Raw genomic sequence first — 18,721 nt, forward strand, 5'->3', positions numbered from 1 at the left:
AATATTTTATTGAATAGGAATTCTAAGGCCATTAAGGCTTAATTATTGGATCTTGTGGGTTCCTGCAGGTATGCTTCGTTGTTATATTTTGTTATTAGTGTTGCAGAGTATCAGTTCCAAAAAAACATAATGATTTGTTTGAATAACTAACAGAGCTGGTGATTTTATTTTTTTTTCTAGGTAACTGTTATTTTTAGTTTATAAGGGATGACAATTTTTTTTTCTATCCTTTTTTTTTTTTTTAACCTATTTTTGTGTGTTGAGGGGGAGGTAGTCGTGGTTCCATTGCAGTGCCTATGACCTTTTTTTGGCAGCATATTGGAGGTTTGTCATTGTCTTGTGTGCCGATAGTACGTGGTCTTCTCAGGTTGTCACCCTGCCCTGATCGTAGTTCATTTGTGAGAGCTAATGATTTCAAGCTCATCCAGCCCCCACAGTACATGGTCTTCTCTTGTGGTCCCCTCTCCCTCCCCATCCTACTTAGTTTCTGAGATCTAACAAGTTCAAGCTCATCAAGGCCAGGATAAGAGTGAAACAAAATTGAAGTTTTGTAAAGTATTCTGTTACATTTTACAGTCTGCTCCTATTTCACAAACTGGCCCCCTACAAGAATGATTTTTATTTTCTGGTGCTTACATAAGAACATAAGAAATGCCATGCTACGTCAGACCAAAAATAAAATCAGTTTTTATATCTATGAGACATCTTGGTGCCTCAGGCTTCTTGCTGTTCACATAAGAGATGCATTCTGTCTTTAACAGTGGCCAGTCCAGGTTACTAGGAAGTACCTTACTGATCCCAAAAAGCAGATCATTCCTTGTTGCTCACTCCCAGGGATAAGCAATGCTTTGCCAAGTTTGCCTGGCTAATAATTGCTTATGTAGTTTTTCTCCAGGAACTTATCCAAAACCCTTTTAAAGTCAGCTGTGCAAGATTCTTTGTGTACAATTCTGGTCGCCACATCTAAAAAAACATATATAGTTGCGATGGAGAAGGGACAGAGAAGGGCGACCAAAATGATAAAGGGAATGGAACAGCTCCCCTAACAGGAAAGACTAAAGAGGTTAGGACATTTCAGCTGGGAGAAGAGACTGATGAGGGGGAATATGATAGAGGTGTTTAAAATCATGAGAGGTCTAGAACGGATAAATGTGAATTGGTTATTTACTCTTTCAGGTAATAGAAAGACTAGGGGGCACTCCATGAAGTTAGCAAGTGGCACATTTAAAACTAATCGGAGAAAGTTCTTTTTTCACTCAATGCACAATTAAACTCTGGAATTTGTTGCCAGAGGATGTGGTTAGTGCAGTTAGTATAGCTGTGTTTTAAAAAAGGATTGGATAAGTTCTTGGAGGAGAAGACCCTTACCTGCTATTAATTGTTGACTTAGAAAATGGCCACTGCTATTACTAGCAACAGTAACATGGAATAGACTTAGTTTTTGGGTACTTGCCAGGTTCTTATGGCCTGGATTGGCCACTGTTGGAAACAGGATGCTGGGCTTGATGGACCCTTGGTCTGACCCAGTATGGCATGTTCTTATGTTCTTATCCTCTGGCAAAAAATTCCGCAACTTGATTGTATGTTTTAAATCTGCTACCTTTTAACTTTATGGAGTGTCCCCGAGTCTTATACTGTTTGAAAAGCTACATAGCCATCCCCTATTTACCTGTTCCACTCCACTTATGATTTTATAAACCTGTATCATATCCCCTCTTAGTTGTACACTCTCCAAGTTGAAGAGCCTTAAGTTGTTTAGCCTTTCTTCGTAAGGAAGCTCTTCCATCTCTTTTTATCATTTTTGTTTTTCTTCTAATTTTTCTCAGTTTTTTTTTTTTAAGGTGGAGCAACCAGAACTGTACACAATACTGTTGCGGTTGCACCATGGATCAATACAAAAACATTATGATAGTCTCTCTTTTATTCTCCAGTCCTTTCCAAATCATACCTAGCATTCTGTTTGCTTTTTTATCTGATGCCGCACACGCCAAGATACTTTTCCTGGGTAATGACTCTTAATACAGAACCTGGCATTGTGTACCTGTAGTTTGGATTATTTTTCTCTATTTGCATCACTTTGCACTTGTCCACATTACATTTCATCTGCCAGTTAGATTTTTTTATTTACAAACATTTGATATTCAGCTTTTTGCCCACTCCTCCAGTTTTGCAGGATCCTAGTGCAGTTCCTCACAATCCGCTTGTGTTCTAATACTTTTGCAGAATCCCAAAGCATATTTAATAGGGTAAAACTGAGCCTGTTTTCTATTGAGTCAAAAGTAACTGTACTTACATTTTAAAAAAGTAACCTGTAAAAATACTGACTGCATGAGGGGAAGAAAATATATTGCAAGGTATGTTTAATATTGGCATTTTCCTCTGCATTTCTAGACTCACTTCTCCACCCTCTGTCTGTGCCAGTGTTGTAGTTCCAGAGCGCCTGCTCTTATTTTCAAATTGCTGAAGATGGGATTTTTGTCTGATGGATATCTGTTCCCCATGTCTATGCACTTTTCTGATTTATCACGTTCATGGCTGATGGGCCCTGGGCCTCAACATTCCAACTTATCAAACTAGCAGATGTAACCTATTGGTAATCATAGTGCATGTGCTTGGAGAAGATGAGGTGTAACCAGAGAGATCTACAATGTATTTTTTTCAGAGCTAGATTATTTTTATTTTACAGAAGTAAGTATGAGTATGCTTGGAACTACAGAATTGTGCATTGATTGCATTTGGGGGCTATAAATGAATCTGATATTTTGAGAGAAGCTTAGATTACAATATTTCACTTTTGTCATGGGAGTTTCCATGGAAGTTTTTTGTTGATGATTTGCTAGAATTAAAACATTTATACTTGAAGTTACTGCCCACTTTAGGAGAAGATTCAAGCAGTGGTTAAGCCTGCAGTTGTGTAAAGCTATTTCATAGGCTTATGTGTGCCACTGGAAGGCTGAGGTAGCTGGAATCTGAGCTTAGAATATAATATTTTCAGTGTAAGATCTTGTTATAGTTAAGCTTAATTTATAAAGAGACAACTATTGGCTTTATTGCATTCTTTCCTAGTACATACTTTCACTTGTAAATAAGGTCTTAAGTCAAACTACTTTGTCTACTTGCTGAATAATATACATGTCATACATATAAAGTATTTCAGACAATATAGAATTTTATTGTATTAAGCTGCTTCAGTTTTTATGTTCTCCTTTTGTCCTAAAGGTTGCATGATGGAATATACATAACCCAAAAGAAGTGCACCTTTTGGATCAGCACTCATGAACCTCCAATCTGCTGCTGGATAAGATACATATAATTTGTGCCTGTCAATATATTACCCAAAGATAAATAGTAATGGATACCAAAAGCAACTGTCCCAGTGTCAGCATCCCCAGCTCTGATGAACACAGAGAGAAAAGGAAGAGATTCACAGTAAGTAGCATCGAGTAAACCAGGATAATGAGTCACTTGGTGCAAAGTTGTTAAAGATGGTTTAAGCATGCATTTGGGGCACTTCAGGATGTGCATTAACACTCAGCTGTGCTCATTGGTAAGCAAAGGCATGACAGTTGCTTGCAAACTGTAAAAAATTGTTGCAGAACAGTCCTCCCACTTGCTAGAGAATTGCTGTACTTTATCATGGGGCTTACACAGCTTTGTATAGTTGGCTGCAGTTATTAAAGCGGACAAGGCAAAAATAAAGGCAGATAGAGCTTAAGAAGTATGTAGTCCTTTTCTAGTGATAATATATATAACTAGTGTTGCCTTGGTATCTTTGCAAACTGAAGTCCTTTATTTTATAGATCTGTTGTAACAGACGGGCTATCCCACAAAAGCCCCACTAACGTGCCTGAACATTTTTTTTGTAAGTATATTACCCCCAGGTGAAAGAGAAATTTATTTATTTAAGAAATTTGTATTCTTCATATTCTAATGTTCAAAGTGGATTCCAGAGTTGTATAAATAATTGTTAAAAACAAATTTAAAAAATGAATATCAAACATAAAATAAAAAATTATCATACATAAAACCCGAATGAGCATAAAATACTAAAAAAAAATGAATCAAACATCATAAAACAAGGCAAAAAATACATACAAAATCAAACATCACAAATTAAAAAATATATATAAAAATGCTGTATTGCTGTTATGAAACTCAATAATAATTAGGTTGATTACCAAAATCCTTTTGTAAAAAGTAAGTCTTTAAAGCTTTTTTAAACTGAACTGCATCACTTAGGCCACATAAATAATCGGGGCGTTCCAAAGTGTGGGGCCAGCTAATGGGAGAAGCCTGATTACGGGCTTCATCAAGATAAACCACCTTATAAGAAAGTATCTCAAACAGATATTTATTTGCTGATTTCAGGGAATGCGATTGCACATAAATTTGAAGCAATGCATAGATCTGTGGAATTGACCAACTGTTAGTTTATGTACAAATGTGACAATTTTACAACTAATATGCCATTCCATTGGGAGCTAGTAGAAGGCTTGAAGTGCTGGGATAATGTATTCAAAGGATTTTGTGCCGGTAAGTAGCCTGGCTGCAGCATTTTGAATTATCTGAATAGCCATTACTGTGGAAGCCTGGAGGTCCATCATTAGAGGTACAGTAAACTATGGCGAGTAGTATGGCATGTTAAGACTGAGCAAAAATTATCACAGCTAAGCAGTGGTTTCAGTCTGCAGTTTTAAAAATGACATCTTGACAAATGTGCGTATATGAAGTTTCATAGAAATTTCAGAATCTAAAATTACTCCCAGGTTGTGATCATCTGGAGCAGGCTCAATTTAGATTAATCTCAGTTTAATCTAAATTGAGCGAAAGCTGGTTATGGAATAATCATGCCTTGACGGATGACAGAAATCTTTGAGTTGCTTTGCTGTTTGGCGGCTTGCAGGATGGTCCCATGAACTGCCTCACTCACCCTCAACGCTGTCAGCAAACAAATATCGCTGCACACAGTTCAGGACACCACCATACCATCGCTCCCCCGGCTTCCCCTAGGCATGTGTGCACCTGATGCTCTCCCTCTTATAGGGCGCACAGCGGGAAAACAGCTGCGGTGCCCCCTGATGTCGTCACTGGGTCTCCTCCTTAGAAGGCTTCTTCAGAGGAGCATCAGACACCTCAGCAACAGGTCTCCTGATGTGCCTTCATCTGCTGCCTGTTCCGACCTCTGGCCTGTCTTCAGTATCTCTTGTCTGTCGCCATCCCTGACCTTGGTCTGACATTGGACTCTCGTCTTCTTGACCTTCCTAGGGAATCACCTAAGTCCTGCCGGCTGCCAGAAGGGGAGGCTCCAGTTCATCCCGCCACAAGGCAGGTCCACCAGCTGTCGGCATGGGCCTAGCGGGCTCGCCCCCAGGCTGCGCCAACCATGCCACAGTACTAAGGGTCCACAGATACTGAACTCATTACATTGCCAAGTAGAATGCTTTGGTATAAAAAACTGTATCTCAGCATATAATTTATAATACGTACATTTTTACTACTACTTATCATTTCTATAGCGCTGCACGACATACGCAGCACTGTATAAACGCACAAAAAGGAAAGTTCCTTCTCAATAGAGCTTACAATCTAATAAGACAAACATACACAGCACATATTCATAAAGCAAGACATTGGTTAACAAAGAAAGTAAAGAAAGTTAGTTAATGAGGCTAAAAGCAGACAATCAGGCCTAAGATGTAAAAGCAGCTTCAAAAAGGTGGGTCTTTAGATGGAATTTAAACACAGCGAGAGAGGGAGCATGATGCACCAGTTCAGGAAGACTATTCCAAGCACATGGAGCAGGTGGAAAATAAGGAGATAGGGAATTGGTGGTGGAGAAAGGCACAGATAGGAGTGACTTGTCTGGCCAGTGGCATGCATGAGGAGGGTTTTAGAAAGAGATTAGAGGAGAGGTAGTGAGGTGCTGCAGAGTTGAAAGTATTTGTAGGTAAGAAAGAGGAGCTTGAATTGTATGCGGGAGTGGATAGAGAACCAATGAAATGATTTCAGAAGATGGGTTATATGAGCGTAGCGTCTTTGATGAAAGATAAGTCGTGCAGCTGAATTTAGGCCAGATAGCAGTGGAGAGAGAGTATTTAGAAAGGAAGGGACAAATTTTGGCAATGTTAAAGAAAGAAATGGCACGTTTAGTAGAGTTTTGGATATGCGTAGAGAGAGAGAAGTCAAAGATGAGTCCCAGACAACGAGCTATTGGGACTGGGAGGATGACCATGTTAGCCACAGAAATAGAGAAAGGAGTAAGGGGGGGCAGGGGGGAAGATAAGGAGCTCTATCTTGGCCGTATTGAGTTTAAAGTAGTGGTGGGACATACAGGCAGCAAAGTCAGACAAGCAGGCCAAGACAGGGATTGGATTTCTGGTTACATTTCTAATATAGAAAGGTAGATCTGGGAGTCACCAGCATAAAATGTTATTGAAAGCCATGAGAGGAAATCAGAGCATCAAGGGAAATAGTGTATATTGAGAAGAGGGTGCGCAGGACAGAGCCCTGAGGCGCATCAATTGATAGTGGAATGGCAGCAGAAGAGGAACCACATGGAAATCAGATTTCATATGTCTTGTGCCCATGATCTCTGCTGAGACTACTAGCAACAATGACAAATCTGCTGAAGTGCCTATATGAACATGCTGTTTCCTGAGAATTAGTCTTAACCCAGTGGTTCCAAGAACAACCCTTAGATGGCAGTGATTCTTGGTCATTAAGGCTTGTATCTGAGGCCATATTTAAGTTGTTTGGGTTTTTTCCCCTCCCGCTGCTTTCTCAGAATCTGCAGTTTCTACTGTTATAGTATTTTGAGCTTTAATTTCCCAATAATCTGTGGGGTTTCCTCTCCTCCAGTTTTGCCTGGCCTCAACAGTACTAGTCCTCAGTTAAAGGCTCAGGACTCTAAACTCTTCCAGAACCTGGTATGAGTGCACTGTGTTCCTCTCTATTTTGTAATGACTGAGACTCCCTCCCCCATGGGCTGTAACTATCACTTCAGCAACATTCCAAGCCCCAGCTGACTAAGGAACAGAAGCTGGGCTCAGTAATCAAACCCAGATTCCCCACACAGCAACTCATAGCAGACAACTTTTGACACAGGCATCACTACTTGAAGGGCATGCTACTGGCCACCACATGCAGTTGAGTGGAGTTTGGGGGGTGGGCGAGCATGAGGTGGTGATAGCCCAGAATGCTGGAAGGAGGAAGTGTGTTTTGTGTTAACCTGTGCAGTCAGAAGGAAACTGCACCTGTCAGCAGGTGGCTCTTATCCCATGCTGCTGGAGGAAGGAGTGTGCAGGTTGTCAGGCACAGAGACCTGTCTAGCATTGGTCTGTGCGGGCATAAGGTGGAAAATGCTGTGCTGCAGATGGGAAGTGTTAGTGGTTGGTGAGGTCTGGCTTAGGAGGATGAAGAAATGAAAGAACACTGGGGGCAGGAGGGGAGAGGAGGAGCATGCTAGGTCCAACCTTTGGGGGAGGAGAGAAAGTGAAAAGTGCTGTGGGTTCAGCCTAGGGAGGGTTGGATGGGAAGGGCAGAATTCTACCTAGTCAGATTTCAGAATAGATGAAGGGGGAGGCTGCTACTGGAGTCCAGCCTAGGGCAGGGAGAGAGTAGAAGGGGTGTAGAGAGTGCTGCTGGAGTCCAGTCTGGGGTGGGAAGATGGATAATTCTTGGATCTTTCCCCCAGGAGTCTCAGGTTGATCAGAACTCAAAAGTTCTCAGGTATGCTTCTTAATGTTTCCACGTTCAATTTTTGTCTGCATGTTTGTCTCTAATTTGTGGTCCTTTATTCTGTATTTAAGGATTTATCCATGTTCTGCATGTGCAACAGGTGAACGATTTGGCTAGTGTTTAGTTTCTGTGTAGGGATCTATAGCAGTCTAGCAAGTTCTGTTTTCCCAGTAAAAGGTGTATTAGTATTCTAGGTCCCATTACTATATTTACAGTGTTGCTGTGCAAGTCCTGTCTGTTGGTGCTATTATGGTATGGCACGGTTGCTGCAAAGGTTCTGAATGTGTGTGTGGTAGAGTTTTGTGGATCATCATAATGTGCCTGGAATTGGAGGGAGTTTGCTTTAATTAGATCTAGAACCCAATTTAGATTAATTTGATCAAAAATCATACAATTCAGTAGGAGAGAAAAAAGGCTTGCACTTTGAAGCAAAAATACCTCTACTGTTAAGGCTATTGGCAGCACTTTGCTTACAATTGAATCATCCATTGCCAAAGCAATGAAGAATTTAAAGTTTAGTTGTCAAGTTGTAAAGAAGGTGATTATGAGGAAATATATGCGTCTTAATGTTAATCTCCTTGAAGAAGCCTAGTATGGCAAAACTGTGGTCTAGATCAGAGTGGTTAAGTTCTAGAAAACCTGGTGAATTCCCCCTAACTCCATTCCGACCAAGACCATGATTTCATCAAACTAGGCTTCTTCAAGGAGATTAACATTAAGATACTAGGGTGTACATAGAAAAAAGTTTTGGTTCGGTTTCCTGTTTGTTTGCATCAAAAGTTCATTCAGGTCATTCACTTTCATCAAAGTCAATGCGGAAAGCAGTATATTCTATTTTTGACTCTAACTTTGGGGTTTTCCATCCAAGTTTTATGAAACTTATTGGCAAGTATCAGCAGAGGCAATAGCACCCCAAGATATCAAGTGTGTCATGAACAACCCACTGTACCAGAAGAGGAACAAAGGGCACCAACAGTGCCATAAACATAGCTTCATGAAGACCTCAAGGCAAAGATAAGGGGTAGGGGCTTTTAGTGTTTTAGTGTGGATATACAGACACTCACTTTTGTTATAAACTGAGCACAATGAACTGCTGATGCTTGCTGACTATTAGAACATAAGTGCCATGTTGGGTCAGACCAAGGGTCCATCAAACTCTGCATCCTATCTCTGATAGTGGCCAATCCAAATCTCTAGGAACTACCTGGCAAATCCAAGCAATAGAACCATTTCTTGTTGCCCACTCCCAGGGATAAGTGGTAGCTTTTCCCAAGGCTATCCAAAGCATGCTCATTAATGTTAGGGTTATAACCATGATTGCTTGTTCCAAATTATTCCAGTTTCTTTGGAAGTCTAATGCTTCCATACTGTTGCTGATGGGGTTATAACAATGGTGGTTCTGTGTCAATTACTCTAATCTTCTTGGAAACCTAATATTAAGGTATTAATATACAGTAATTGAACTATTTTCGATGGAAAGAAAACTGTAGAACAAAGGGTCAAAATATGAAGCTCCCAGAGGGTTGAGTCGGGATCAAAGTAGGAAAATATTTCTTAACAGAAAGGATGGTGGATATATGGAATGCCCTTCCAAAAGAGGTAGTGAGGGCAAGGATGGCAATGGAATTCAAAATGGCATGGGATAAACACAAATGATTCCTAATGGCTTAATGATGGAGATGAAGACAAAGGTTACCTGTGTTGACTGGTGCAACCTACACATAGCAACAGTTTTACCTAAGAATAAAATTTAAAAAACAAGATTGCTGGGCAGACTGGATGGACCATTTGGGTCTTTTTCTGCTGACATTTATTATGCTATTATGTTCAAAATTCTAGCCATGGTCACTCTATGCAGGTCTCCACAGTCTTTCTGGAAACCTGATGAAGTCGTTCACCACACTTTAGTAATTGTCATATATTTTTCCCTCATTGGCCCCCTGAAGTTTCATATGACTGAGCAAACACTCAAGCCCTCTCCTTTTCTTCTGTCATTTACCCAACCTGCCCTTACCACTGTGCTCTGTGTCTATCCCAAGCAGTTTTAAAGTCTATCACGATTTTGGATGCTACTACCTCTGCCAGTAGGCTATTTTAGACTTCTACCAACATCTCAATAAATGTTTGTTTTGAATGTGAACCCTTGATCCGGTTGAGGAATCGATGGAACTACTAAGGAATTGACCCTTAGAATTACCTACAACCGGGAGGCGACAATACTTATAGATCAGGCAATAACTTCACCTTACTAGCCCATGTTCCCCGCAGGTTGGGCCCTTGGGTATCGGAGCTAGCAGGACTTACCAGAAAGTCTTTTAGCAGAGAAAGAGTCCAGCAAAGATCTGAGCCAAGTTGATGACAATTAGGGAACAAGAATAATCTGAAGATCCAGGCAGATGTCTCAAGCATAACCAATGAGGTAAATTATGACTCTGGATGAAATACCATTTAATTTAAATCCCTACTAGCATATACAGTCCAAAGATATTCAAGATAATAGTATCCACAGGCAGAGAACTGAGGAAGATACAACAGTAACAGAAACAAGCAAGAAAAACAAAAAATAATTAGGCGCTAACCCTCTGCAATGCTTCCCTTTACACTGACTCATTGCCAAAGCAACGTGAGACGCTAGCAACAGCGTTGACATCATCTGGCCTGCTCACTCCAACAACATTCCACATCCCACGGGAAGAACGCTGCAAGCACGACCTGCCTCAGCCCACCGTCGAGAGATGCCGCAGCCACCCGTTGATGTCTCGGCTCGCCGACCCAAGATGCAGCAGACACTGGCCGGTGCCCCCTCCGTGGAGCTATGACTCGAGCCGCGCCATCTCCTCCCACATCGGAGGAGCGAGAAGACCGGACCACAATTCCAACAGTGTTTCCTCTGAACCTTTCTTTCCGCAATTTCATGTGACAGGAGCCCTGAGGGATTACCATCTTCATCATCAGTGATTGATTTAATTTCTCCAATGCAGAAGAAATGTTTTTCACTGAAAAGGCAGTTACAGAGCAAGCGTTGATATAAGGCTCAAAGGGGCTAGTCTGAGGGCTTAACGTAAGGAAATTTTTCTTCACCGAAAGGGTAGTGATTGTTGACGGCAAAAAACAGTAACTGAATACCAGAAAATATGAGATAAGTGCAATGTATCTTTAGTTGAGAGGAATTGAAGGTAAAACCATTGAGCAAGTAAACTGCATCATTGCAACAGGAGAGGATAAATGGGAAGGTGCATTAGATGGCCTCTATAATCTTTATTTAGAAATAATGGCAGAAAAGGACCAAATGGTCCATCCAGTATGCCCAATAAGCTTATGGCAATATCTGCTGCGACGTGTGGGTTACCACATGCTTATCAGTTTCCTACAGCGTAAACGTCGGGGCCCTTATTGGTTGCTGTTGAATCCAGTTCCCCAAAACACCTTGCCATTGAAGCAGAGAGAATGAGTTGCATAAAGGTATCAGGCTTATTGGTTTAGGGTAGTAACTGCCGCATCCGCAAGTTATCCCCATACTTGTTTCTCCAGACCGTAAAAGTCGGGGCCCTCGGTTGGGGTACGAATCCAGTTCTCCTTTCCCCCCTGCCGTTGAAGCAGAGAGCAATGATGGAGTTGCATCAACTGTCATATTTGCTCTCACTCTTTTAAAATGATGATCATTTCTCTGCTTTCTGGGGGGGATATGAGTGCTGTTTCTGCAGCATTCCCTGCCTCAGCTAGCTCACATGTCCTAAATCTGAGTTTGAGATGCAAATCTGCATCTGCTGCATAGCAACATTTGTTTTGGTATTTAGTTAGTGTTGCTTGGTAAAGTAATTGATCACGCTTGCAGCTTATAAAGTTTTTTGTTTTTGGTTTTTTTTTTTTAATTATTTTAGTCTTATCCCAGAGCAGCCCTCCAATTTCTAAATTCTCTAATTTTCTTTGGAGAGCAAAGCAGTAGTGATGTTTTCCAGGCATCATTGTCTTCATCCTTTCTGCTCAGCCGGTCCTTTCGGTTTATGAGCAGGATACAAGTTGCATTACTGTGAAACCTAACTACTTCCATACTTGCCCTTGCTGACCATTTGTTTTAGCCCAGTTTCTTACATGACCTTATAAGCAGGGCCGGTGCAAGGGGATTTGGTGCCCTAGGCGAGCCTTCTCCCTTGCGACCCCCCCCCCCCCCCCCCGGTCTCGGCCCCGACTCCTACCTCATTCTCGATCACGCCCGCTGACTGTGTGGTTTTCTGGGTCGCGAGCAGGTTGGGCACTGCTTGCGGCCCGCCAAATCTCCACTCCTCTTTGCCATCGCTTGCGGCCCCATATGACTCGCACCCAGTGGTGCACCAAGGGTCTCCAGCGCCCGGGGGCCAATGCATTTGTGTTCCTCTCCAGCATCCCCCACCCCTCAATCCTTCTTGTACTAATGCTTAAGGTCACAGAAAATCTGTGGTGTCTCTAGACAGAAGAATTGTTGGGGGAGAGCCAAAATGACATTTCTTCATCACACTCACCTCTAAAGCATGGATCCTGTTTTAAAATTGGTTACAAAAAAAAGTGTTAATAAAAAAGTCCAAAGGGTCTTCTGCGTAATTTTTAAAAGCTGGCCAGTTTCACACTATAAAATTATTTGATGGCCTCATTCAACTAATTCTATATGGCTATGAGAGTAAAGTCTGAAATATAAATCCTGCACCTCTAGTTCTTTAACTCTGTGCATCCACTGAAATTCCCCCAAACAATGGAGCTTGGAAGTTTCCCTTACAGCTCATCATACTAAAAGATATTTTCAAATTCTGGTGTCACCTCACAGTAACAGCAGCACAAACACCTTCCACTGCCAGGCACATTGTGAACTAATACAAACCCCACAAAAAAGACACTCAAAATCTATACTGCAATCCCATCGTAACATAACAGTAATAACACCAAGGACTCAAACAACAATAACCCTACCTGCAAGGGTAAATATTACACTGGGACATAGGATAACAATACACCACCTACTGAGGAAACAAAACAAACCCAATTGCTATAGATCCCTATACAGACACTACATGCTAGCAGAATCTCTCATTATGGTCACACACACAGAGCAGAGACAGACCCTAACCAAATACAGAATACAAAATAAAGGAGCACAAATTAGAAAAAAACTGAAATGGAAACCCCAAGAAGCCAGACTCTGTGTATTAACAATGGAAAAACAGAACCACCATTCCTCATACAACAATAAAATCAAGAAACATAAAGCATCAGTTATAATAGTAAAACCATACTAATAAAAGAATATTTTAAAACTGATAAATAGAATTTCTATTAATTAAAATCATATACATTTTTTACAATTTCCCAAACACCAATAAAATATTTCAAAACAGCACATATATCAAATAACACACAATAATTAAAACTAATAAAGATTTTATAAAGCCCCTGCTATCCATACATGGGAGCTCTTGATTTCCAGTCACCCTGATATTGTCGAGGATTAGGAGGTTATCCCCTCTCTCTCACACATACTCACATGTCCATTCTCTCACACATACACTGTCACATACAGTCACATACATACACATTCATGCTCTTATACCCAACCATAACCTCTCGCTCTCACAGACACTGACACACTCTCAGGCTGTAAGACACTCTCTCCCCATCCACACCCCTCCCCCCCACACACTCTTACTCCCCTGGATTTTCTCATACACACTCATGCTCTCACTCTCACTGGCTCCCTTACATACACACAAACACACACACCCAGGCAAGCTCCCAATCATTCTCACATAAACATCCACACAGGCAAGCTCCCAGTCATTTTCACACTGAACCCCAGGCAGGCTCCCATTCATTTTCACACCACTCCCTCCCCACCCCCCAGGCATGCACACATTAATTCTCACACACACAGACCCCCAGGCAGGCACCAATTTATTCTCACATACACCATACCCAGGCAGCCTCCCATTCATACACATGCACACACTAAAGGCAGAGACCCCCTCTCTTTCTTTTGCCAGCAACCTCAGAGCCTCTCTCATTCCTCTGCTGCCACTGTCACTGCTGCCACGTGGCTATTGGGGAGGTGCTGATTGCTGCTACTGGCACTGAAGCCCATTCTGCTGCCTCTGTGCAGGCCCCGTGGGCTTCCATTTCCTCCATGCTGATCTCATACATTGTGAGATCTGCATAGAGAAAGTGCTACTCTTGCACATTCCCAAAGATTACATGTGCCAATCAGTAAAAAGTAATTTTTTTTTTTTATTTTTTTTACATTTGCTGTCTGATCTTAGTTTTCTAATCGGTTGGTCACAGGGTTTTTTTTTCCCCACCTTCCCTTTCTTATTTTTTTGCCAATTCCTTTTATATTGTCTTTTTTTCTATTTCTTTTCTCTCCATCTGTCTTCTTCCCTCAAACACAGTCAGGTTCTCATTCTCACATGCTTTCTCCCCCTCTCTCTTTCTCTCTCACACACACACACACACTCACTCTCATACAATCATTCATACACACAGGCTCTCACTGGCACCTGCTGTCTCTGCAAACATTCAGGTCTTCACTCCCACACAGTCTCTCAAACTCACTCTCACACACAATCTCTCAACTCATCTCATGCACGCACACATACACACTTTACAGGGCCTCAGCCTCTCTCTCACCTCTGGGCCTCCTCTTTATGGGTCGCCACAGGATGGGCTCTGCAGCGGCCCTGGTCTTCTCGGGCCGCACTGCTCCTCTTCTGCACGCGGCTGATGCTCCTCCTCCTTCCTGCCCGCGCGCCTCTGGCAACATTTTTCTTCCGGGGCCGCGTGGGCAGGAAGGAGGAGGAGCACCTGCAGTGGCTGATGCTCCTCCTCCTTCCGGGGCTGCGCGGGCAGGAAGGGAGAAGGAGCACCTGCACGTTTAGACGCGACCTTTTTCTTCAGGCCGTGGTGACGTGAGTTCCCACGGCCCTGCTGATCTTCTTGCTGTGTGTATCGCTCAGCCGCCAGTGGGATGAGGTCCACCGGCAGCTCGGCGTCCCTTAATGCTCGGCGCTCTAGGCGATCGCCTAGTTCTTCCACCGGCCCTGCTTATAAGATCTTCATGTCCCTATCAGTCTGTGTGCCCTGGCTCATAATATTTGAACTGTTCATCCAATTTCATTCAGATTTCTGACACACAATAATTTGACCCTAGATTCACACTTTTCACATGCACCTAATGCCACGTATAGTTAGAATCTGTTTTTTTTTTCCCTATAGGGAAATGGGTTCAGTTCAATTGAAATCTCAGTGAAGTTAGAGCATATTGTATGTCATTGACTGTGTAGAAAATTGCCTTATCAAATTGTAGTCATAACCATTTGCAAATTTCTGTGCCAAAGAAGGAAACATGGCAATGATGTCCAAAATAGCCAGGGCTCCCTTGTTGGTCCCAAGGCTGGATCATCAAAATAAATAAATAAATCAGCTCCTCTGTGGCACACTCTCAGTACTGGTTGGCCTGTAGGAGCTGCCACTGTAGCAGCAGCCATTTTCCCTCCCTTCTCAAGTGTGGATGTGCTGTCTCTCCCCAAGTCCAACTGGTCCTTTTGGAAGTGGTATCCAAACCTGGATTTCCTGCAGCAATCTGAGTCACAGGGTTGGGTTTAAAAAAGATTTGGAAAAGTTCCTGGAGGAGAAGTCCATAAACTGCTATTAATCAAACTGACTTAGCCACTGCTTATTACTGGTATTAGTAACATGAGATGTATTTACTGTTTGGGTATTTGCCAGATACTTGTATCCTGGATTGGCCACTGTTGGATATTTTTGGCTTTCTGAATCCTGGTCTCATTCATCCTGCCATCTCTGTGAACATAGAACTTTAGTTGAAAACAAGAACAATTTTATATAATTTTTCTCACTTGCTTTTGACAAGGTTTTTGCTATCTTCCACCCTGCTGCATCTATATGTAGAGCAGTCTGTAAACTGTGGTATGTTAATTTGATTCAATCATAGTCTTTGGAGCCGATGTGCTGAAAGCGGGCGCTGAGTGTTCAGCGCCGCTTTACTAATGCACCCCCAGGCACCTCTCCTGCGGGCGCCATGCAATATTTTAATTGGGTATCACGCTGTCAAGGAGGCACTAGGGTCAATTGCGTGCCCCTAGCGCCTCCTTGTCAGCCAGCACCTGGGAGTGGGCGGCTGTCCGCAACTGTCTACCAGATAAGAAAACTGATGCTGACTTTATCAGCATCCATTTTCCTAATTGGCGCACAGCCATGGGTTCGGAAAATGGACACTGGTTAACTGAGCATCCGTTTCCTGAACCTGACCGCTGGCACTTTAAAAACAAATTTTTTTTTAAATCTTTTGTTCCTCCGACTTAATATTGCCACGATATTAAGTTGGAGGATGTACAGAAAAACAGTATTATCTGCTTTTCTGTACAACTTTTTGGGGTGCTAGGAAATTAATGCTTGCTCTGGGCAAGCATTAAATTTCTGAGCACAAAAATGTATTGGACGCTTTTTTTTTTTTGTTTGTTTTTGGTTTTTTTTTACTGCATATGGAATGAATAACTAATAGCTTTATCGACATGCATTTGCCTATGATGAGCACTATTAGTTTCCCAGCACGTTGGACGTGTGTTGGGGAGGTGCTTAATTCCCTTATAGCATAAGGGGCTGTGGACATGCCTATGCAACCCACGTCCTACTGCGGGTTAAACAGTGCGCCTGGCTTAGCACACTGTATTGCATTGGCCCCTTTGAGGGAGGCTGCTAAGAGAGGACAATGCAGGGACTGAAACAGGAATAGCTTCTTAAATCCTCTTTAGGTTATAACCTGGTGTTGTCACCTTCTAAACTCTATTCCATATAGACTTGTCAGATCCCAGCCAGGTAGCACACCTGAGCAGTGCAGAGAGGTTTAGACACTGAGCATGGTTCACGATCACATTTTCTATTTTATTTTTTAGACACTTGATACTGAAGTTTGGCAGCTCTTCTGGCATTGATACAGATACGTATCCTTCTTTATTTTGTTTCTACAGGTTTACAAAGTCATAGTCACCATGGGCAGAAATGAATGGTTTGTTTTCAGACGATACGCGGAGTTTGATAAACTCTACAATACAGTAAGTAAAATATGTAAGCTGTTGCACTAAGCATAAGTTATTTGCCTTTATGTGGAATTTTTCATTCAAAGTTCCAATATCTTTTCAAAACTGACTACATTAGCTTTGGTTGAGTTTTAGGACTGGGGGAGAAGTGGTCTGTAAGTACACACAACAAAAATGAGAGAAAGCAACATGTTCTCATCCACTGAAGCACAGGGAGACAGCAGCATTCCTGAGGTCTTGCAGTCAATAGCGGAGGTGCCCTGATCATCTCTTGAACCATGTGCCCCATCACTTGCCCACTTCTGCAGGTTTTAAAGGGCATGCTTTCACTTTTCATTGAGCTGAAAGTCATCGTTCATTTACCATAATGGAGGACAGATTTTTTTTCAGAGGTCACTAGAAAATGGTGAATCTGAGGCTTTTTGAACATATGCCAAATTCTTCTTTCATTGAAATCATAAAGGAACACACAGGGATATAAATTGTTTTTTAGGAGCATCCACATGAAACCAGCTAATGGAAAATTATAATTTCTGCAAAGGTGAGCATGTCTAATAGGCTCTCATTGAAAATGTCATGACCTTCTTTCCCAGGCTGTAGAATGTTCCTAAAGATGATGTGTGGTGACATTAGAGCCTTGAGACTAGCCATGAACCCATGTGTCTTTGGAATACCTTCTCTTTTCATTCTCTCATCTGTCCAGATTTTTTTTTTTTTATTATTTTCACTTTTTAGACTTTTTAATTATTAAAAATTCTTTTTTTTTCAGCCAAATGTTTCTGCCTAACATCCCAGCAACTTCTCAGCTGTTTGCATCAGAAGCATCATTTTTACTTACTTTTTTCTGGATGCCTTTTTTTTGGGTTGTTTAATTTTTGTCACAAACAACTATTAAAATCATGGCCCCCAACTACATCCATAAAAAGAAGAACCCCTTATCATCCCAACCTAACTTGTTCAAAGTATCCCAACAACCCCATCCCCAGGGGGTCTTCTACAGAAAAACAAATACTAGCCATAATTTTTATTTTTTGTTTAGCTTGGCAGTTTCCTACTCTTTGGGCTTCCAGCTGAATTGGAAGTAGTGCTGGGACCTGGTGCCTTGATCCTTCATTTGCAATTATTTGGGGGTCTACCCTCTATTTCATATCTCTTACCAACTTAATTAGCCGAGTCATTAAGTGACGGGCTTCCACCAAGGGCCATGCTTGAGGACTCCATTATGAACCCTGCAGTTCTGAGCCCTAATTGCAGTCTCTAGATGTCATGTGACTGGGATTCCCTTTTCCCAGGGCGTGAAAGCTGTCTCCGCAGCATCCCCAGTCAAAGTACAATTCAAAGAAATTGTACTGATATGGTTCAGTAGTAGTGCATGGGTTCTATTCTTGGACCAGGATTCTGCTCCATGGGCTAGCTGTACAGATGCTAGAGGCAGAATTCATAGACCTGGGGGGGAGGAGAGAGGTTGAAAATGAGAAGGAAATAGTCTCAGCCCTCGTTCAGTGGGGACTGAAGAGAACCACAATGTGTGAACCCTGGCTGGGGAACATTGCTGCAATGGCTGGGCCAAGTGGGTTGGGAGGAAAAGGCCTGGGTGGGTGTGAATGAAGGCTCATGGTACTGTAACCCCCACACAAAAGGAGGCCGATTCAGCTGGAAACCCAAAGTATCAGGAGGAAACTGCTGTGCCAAGAGAACAAGGTTCTTGGCTGCTTTGATACCTTTCTGCAAGGTTAGTGCCAAAAAGGGGGGGAGGGGGAGGGAAGTACTCATTGAGCCCCCAAAAAATAACTGCTTCAAAGGACTTGTTGCATGAGTTGGGCTCAAGAGCACTGAGTTGCCAGGGGACGACTTAATGCTTGAGGCTAGAAGGACTTAGCCATGGTATAGATGACCCACTTCCCAAA

At 42.2% G+C, this 18,721-nt stretch overlaps 1 protein-coding gene across 8 annotated transcripts in view; it reads left to right on the forward strand.

Annotated features, from left to right (window-relative positions):
* The window catches only part of LOC115085416 (serine/threonine-protein kinase Sgk3), a 194,575-nt gene that overhangs the window by 76,655 nt on the left and 99,199 nt on the right, over positions 1-18,721 (forward strand). For 6 of the 8 annotated variants that reach the window (XM_029591415.1, XM_029591409.1, XM_029591407.1 and 3 more), the window contains 2 exons: positions 3,220-3,429; positions 16,746-16,829. In XM_029591415.1, the coding sequence (XP_029447275.1) occupies positions 3,352-3,429; positions 16,746-16,829 (162 nt within the window). In that variant the 5' untranslated portion in view covers positions 3,220-3,351. Of the gene's footprint in view, positions 1-2,669; positions 2,689-3,219; positions 3,430-3,800; positions 3,863-16,745; positions 16,830-18,721 lie in introns of those variants that run through there. The other 2 variants (XM_029591413.1, XM_029591410.1) reach the window with 2 other exon arrangements.

The sequence above is a fragment of the Rhinatrema bivittatum genome, chromosome 2 (assembly GCF_901001135.1).
Source record: "Rhinatrema bivittatum chromosome 2, aRhiBiv1.1, whole genome shotgun sequence".
Lineage (NCBI taxonomy): Eukaryota > Metazoa > Chordata > Amphibia > Gymnophiona > Rhinatrematidae > Rhinatrema > Rhinatrema bivittatum.